The following is a 6000-nucleotide window of genomic DNA, read 5'->3' on the forward strand; positions in this document are numbered from 1 at the left end:
TTAGTAGAGACGGGGGTTCACCGTATTAGCCAGGGTGCTCTCGATCTCCTGACCTTGTGATCCGCCCGTCTCGGCCTCCCAGAGTGCTGGCATTACAGCCTTCGGCCACCGCGCCCGGCCTCTTCATAATTATTTTTAACTGTAAATTATCCTCAATTGTTAAATTATTCAGTTGGTTTTCTTCTATTTTCCTGATATATCTATTTTTGGTAACTAATAATAATTTTGGAATTGTTCCAGTATTTATAATACACTTAAATTTTTTATTAAGGGATAATTTTCACAGTGAAATACACTGATCTTAAGTGTACTGTTTGACAAAAATTGACAAATGTATACACTCATGTAAATCACACCCATGTAAATCATAGTCCAATAGAGATAATGAACACTTTCCTTTCTTTTTTCGAGATGGGAGTTTTACTCTTGCCACCCAGGCTGGATTGCAATGGTGTGATCTTGGCTCACTGCAACCTCCTCCTCCCGGGTTCAAGAGATACTGAACACTTTCAATCACCCCCAAAATGTTTCATGTCCCTACCTAGTCAATTTCTCCCCACTCTGACATACCCATACACATACATCCACATGCAACAACTATGTTCTGATCTCCATCACTGAAGATTAGTGGTGCTTGTTCTTAAACTTCATGTAAATGGTCTATACAGGCTCTATGAACAGGCCAACAAACTGTCTTTTTATGTCTGATTTCTGTTACTTAATATGTTTTTTAGATTTATCCCAAAAATTGTGTTCCTTTTTATTGCTGAATAGTATTTCATTATATTATCATCATTAGTCTGTTCTTGTGATGATGGACATTTGGCAACTATGAATAAAGCTGTCATAAACATTCACATGTCTTTTTGTGAATATACTCAATTCTCTCATTTTAATGGGCACAAAGTCACATCCTGCTATTTAAATTTGCATTTCCTTGTTAACTAATGCTTTTAAACACTTTTACACATGCTTATTGGCGATTCAAACATTCCTTTCGTAAAATGTCTACTGTCTTGGCTATTTTGAAAATTGTCTTTTTATTTTTCCGTTGTAGGGGTTCTTTATCAGATATCGGTACAGTGTATACTGTATTTTCTCAGTTTGTGGTCTGCCCTTTCATTTTCTTACTGGAGTCTTTTAAGGGTAAGTTTTTAATTTGGATGAAGACCAATTTACCCATTTTGTTTAGTACTCTGTGTGTCCTAAGAAATCTTTTTGCTCATTTTAAGACTGAAAGGACTCTTTCTTACGTTCCTACGTTTTGTTTTAGAAGTTTTGGTTTCAGATTTTACATAGACATTGATTACCCAACTTAATAATTAATGTTCGTGTTTGGTGGAAGGTAGGGATTGAGATTAGTATTTTTCTCTGAGGTTATCTAGTGGTTCCAGGACATTTCTTTAAAATATGTTTTTCTCCTCATTAAATTGTTTTGATTCCTTTATCAAAAATCACAAGTTTTTGATAGGACTCTCCATTCTGTTATCTTGATCTCTTTGCGTATTCTTGTATCAATAATGTCTTGACTTCTTTGGCTTTATAAATCAAGTATTGAAATTAGGCAGTGTAAATTCTTCAACTTTATTTTTCCTTTTCAAAACAGTTAGCTACTCCAGGTCCTTTGTACTTTCATCTGAATTTTAAAATCAATTTATATGTTTTACAAAAAAAAAAGTCTATTGGGGTTTTGATTGAGATTTTATTGAAGCTACAGATCAACTTGAAAGAAACAGCATATAAACAATATTTAATCCTTCAGTCCATGAACATGGTATATCTCTCCTTTGTTTCGGTATTCTTTAATTTCCCTCATTCACGTTTTACAATCATAACAGAAATCTTACATACTGTTAAATTATGGCTAAATATTTTTTTAATGCTGTGTTTAAAAATTTACTCTTGCAATTGTTTGTTGTTAACATATAGATATACAACTGAATTTTGAAGACTGACCTTGAATACCTTGAATCTTGTGACCTTACTAAAATTCATTTAATTCATGTATTAATTCTAATAGGGTTTTGTCTTGATTACTTAAGATTTTCCACATATACAACCATGTCATCTATGAAAAGATAGTTTCATTTCTTCCTTTCTCATCTTTATATTGTTCCTTTTTTTTTAGTTTACTTACCTAAGACTTCCAATACAATGTTGACATGGTGAGAGTAGACATCCTTGACCCAGGTTTAGGTGAAAGGCATAAGACTTTCCCCATTATATGTAACACCAGCAATAGATTTTTTTGTAATTACTCTTTATCAGATTAAGTTCCCTTCTATTCCAAATTTTCTGATAGTTTTTGTCTTAAATGAACATTGAGCTTTTTCAAATGCTTTTTTTTCTGCTACTGCTGTGATCATGCAACTTTACTCTCTTAATTAATGTGGTGAATTTTGCTGACTTCCTATAAGGAATCTAATGGGATCCCTTGCATGAGCAGTAGTTCACAATAGGGTTCCTGCTCCTATGAGAATCTAATGTCGCACCGATCTGACACGAAGCAGAGCTCAGACAGTAATGTTCGTTTGCTCGCCGCTCACCTCCTGCTGTGGAGGTTGGTTCCTAACAGGCCATGGGCCAGTACAGGTCTCTGGACTAAGGGTTGGAGACCCCTTTTCTAGCACATATTGAATATTTTATTCCGATTTTCTGTTCTTAAATTTTGTAAATGAGTGATTCTCAACTTAGAGAGTGTAGCAGGCATGAGAGGGAAATGTCTAGAGTAAGATATATAATGACAAAAATGTGCCTTGCTTATCAAAGCAGAAAAAAGACTGAAATAAAAAAGCAAGCTGCCTAGAGCATTTATCTATCTAATATTAATATAATACAGGGTTGAAGCAAAACAGACTTAATTAATTAAGCTAAAAATATAAAAGATATGGCAGATACAGAAAAAATTTCCAGAAGCATAGACATCTCTACTGGCTGCCTCTCACAAAAGCAGGTTTCCACACTGCCTCTCCTTCCTTCAGGTGCTACATTTCTTATATATGTATAGACATAGGATAATCAAAGAGCACAATAATTCACAACAGAACTGAAATGAATATGATGTAAAAAAGCTAAAGGAAAGTTCAATAATTCAAATGAGCCATCTGCATAGGTAGACTTATTACTGCCCTGAAAAGAACCACGAGGCTGACATATTAAAATGCAGTTTCTGCAGGACAAAACGATTCAATATGACCAATTTCCTAATTAAGCATAATATTAGAATATGGGTCTTTCATATTACCCAGATGTCCTTATGAGATCATCAGGAAGGAATGAATAACCTAAAAAAGCAGCTAAAAAGCTAGAGGACAACTAGTCAAGAAAGGGTATCAGACTCTGCCTAAAAAACACAGTCACTATTAAGCAAAGGATCACCTATATGATCTTATGTTAATCCTAAATGCAAAGCATTACTTTAACTTCATAACTTTAACATAATGAACCACAAATTCATAGGGGTCCGATAGTTTCTATTCGTGTATGTATGTTATTGCTACTGTGATAACAAAACCCTTACCGTATGGTGAGTTCCAATATTTGAGCAAGTCTATCATGAAGCAAATTTGCCTGCAAAAAAGAAAAAAATGTTAAGAATGGATTATTTTCTAAGTATCTATATATAATAATAGCAATGTAATTTAAGAGACAAAGTGTAATTGTGACTATTAAGCTGATTAATTATTAAGTACACGATGCTTTAACGTTTGGTTTGATCTGTCTTATCTATTAGAATTTAATGTAAGGGTTGTCTTTTTCTCCCTTTCCTAGTCTCAATGTTAAAAACAAATCAGCTAACACATAAAACAAAATACCTGCAGCAAAATCATGGAAAACCACTGGAAAAAACTATCAAAAGAATAACAATCACTAACACTTAATTTGGGAAACCAGTTCCACCATTTCCATCAGCTTACATCACACAAAGAAATTATTTAGGCCTCATAGATATGCCTTCAGAGTTTTCAGTCCTTATCAGATATATATTCCTGTGTTCTATTGATTTGACTAAAGCTTGGAACTTATCAACCAATCACCAAGTAAGAGTTTCCACAAAACAACAGTCCACCCACAATCCCTTCACCGTTTGTTCACTTACTTTGGATTCACACTGTGCTGCTATTTCTTCAAAAGGGGCTTTCTGAAATTTCTCTATCACAAGACGCCTCTTTTCCTTTTCCTGTTCTTCCATTCCACTGGTATCTATATAAATATTTATAAAGACTCATTAAAGGGAATACATAATTTCACAGAACCCAGTCAATAACCATTAAGAGCTAATGATATATCATCCAAAATTAAGGGCAATTTACAGGGCTACTTTTATAAGAAAAAAATAAAAAGGCCTAACATCCAAGAAATACCTTAAGGCTAGAAAACACATGCACACACACAAAAAACAAAACAAAACAGAAAAAAACTAAGGGTTAATACTACACAGCACAAGACTCCCTTTCATAGACTAATGACTTTGTCTCTCTTACCTAAAAACAGCAAGGGAATGGGAGCTTCCTACAAGTCGAACTACTTCACGGTCCTTTCTGAAGGATGATTCTTTTATATAACAATATTCTTGCATATATGAGGTACTACATAAAATATTTGCTAAACTGAATCTTGGTACTGAGTGGAATAACTGAAATACGAACGGGGTCATTTGGAACCATGTTGTTGTAGCCTTTTCCATTTATTTATCATAATTTGGGAAGGAATTTTCTTGGTCTTATGATGATGTATGGTCTGGCCAAAGTTTGTGGGAAAGTAAATTAATAAATGTCTTCTTTTATATCACTGCCATAATTGTGTCTATTTGTTCAGGAATATGACCCTGATGGGACAAGACAATTTTGAAGCCTAAAACATGTAGCTAAATAAATGATACATTTCTATAGAAGCCAACAAGTTTTTTTGGTTTTGTTTTTGTAATGTCCCCTCTACTTATTCTGTCACTGAAAAAAGCAGCAGACAAAGATAAGTTAAATATTGGTCGTACTAACAAGTGCAAAATATCTCACCAATTGCTTTCTTTAATGCTTCAAAAGTGATTTCTTCAGTGTTACTAACCTAGAGAAAAGTGATTAGAAGTGAAATCGAGAGTTAAAAAGGGTCAATATAAATAATACCTTTACCTAGTTACAAGTCATCTAAGAAGTTTTTCAGATTTGTTTTCTTCTTTGTGTTAGTCTGAGCTGTGATTATACTCTGCAGTACCAAATAATCTCCACTTTTTCACTGGTTCTAAAAATGGCCTACTGCAGTGGTTCCCCAAAACAAGTCTATAGATTAGCATTAGACTACAATAATTAACATACCCTAGGCAACAAAACCACCCTTGAATTACAGAACTCAGTCTCCACTACGGTGATGTACAAAAAGATTTGAGTCCCACTGACTGAACACTGTGCTGTAAGTAAACGATGCTCTGAGACAGTGAAGGCTGAGATTATATATAAATACATTTTTAGACAAGTGATAACAAACAACTAAGTACTCTACAGCCTCTATAATTTTCGTACCACACACAGTTTACAAATCAAAAGTAAAACTAAGATTTTAAACGATTTAAAAGTAAAAACCACTACTTCGGGAAGTATTTCTCTAAAGTCAATCACCAATTTATAATCTCTGAAACTATCCTTTTAACTTATGTCTTTCAAGTCTCTCTTGCTTTGAGATATGTAAAAAGGTATGAAAACAACTGCTTTAAAAAAAAAAGTCGGCCGGGCACGGTGGCTCAAGCCTGTAATCCCAGCACTTTGGGAAGCCAAGACGGGTGGATCACGAGGTCAGGAGATCGAGACCATCCTGGCTAACACGGTGAAACCCCGTCTCTACTAAAAAATACAAAAAACTAGCCAGGCGAGGTGGCGGGTGCCTGTAGTCCCAGCTACTAGGGAGGCTGAGGCAGGAGAATGGCGTAAACCCGGGAGGCGGAGCTTGCAGTGAGGTGAGATCCGGCCACTGCACTCCAGCCTGGGTGACAGAGCGAGACTCCGTCTC

At 35.0% G+C, this 6000-nt stretch overlaps 1 protein-coding gene across 5 annotated transcripts in view; it reads right to left on the reverse strand.

Moving 5' to 3' along the window:
* Positions 1-6000, reverse strand: part of EFR3A (EFR3 homolog A) — a 109559-nt gene that overhangs the window by 4534 nt on the left and 99025 nt on the right. For all 5 annotated transcript variants that reach the window (XM_017875176.1, XM_017875175.1, XM_017875178.1 and 2 more), the window contains 3 exons: positions 5016-5064; positions 4100-4203; positions 3521-3570 (listed from right to left, as the gene is read on the reverse strand). In XM_017875176.1, the coding sequence (XP_017730665.1) occupies positions 3521-3570; positions 4100-4203; positions 5016-5064 (203 nt within the window). The remainder of the gene's footprint in view (positions 1-3520; positions 3571-4099; positions 4204-5015; positions 5065-6000) is intronic.

The sequence above is a fragment of the Rhinopithecus bieti genome, unplaced genomic scaffold (assembly GCF_001698545.2).
Source record: "Rhinopithecus bieti isolate Rb0 unplaced genomic scaffold, ASM169854v2 scaffold_7212, whole genome shotgun sequence".
Classification (NCBI taxonomy): Eukaryota; Metazoa; Chordata; class Mammalia; order Primates; family Cercopithecidae; genus Rhinopithecus; species Rhinopithecus bieti.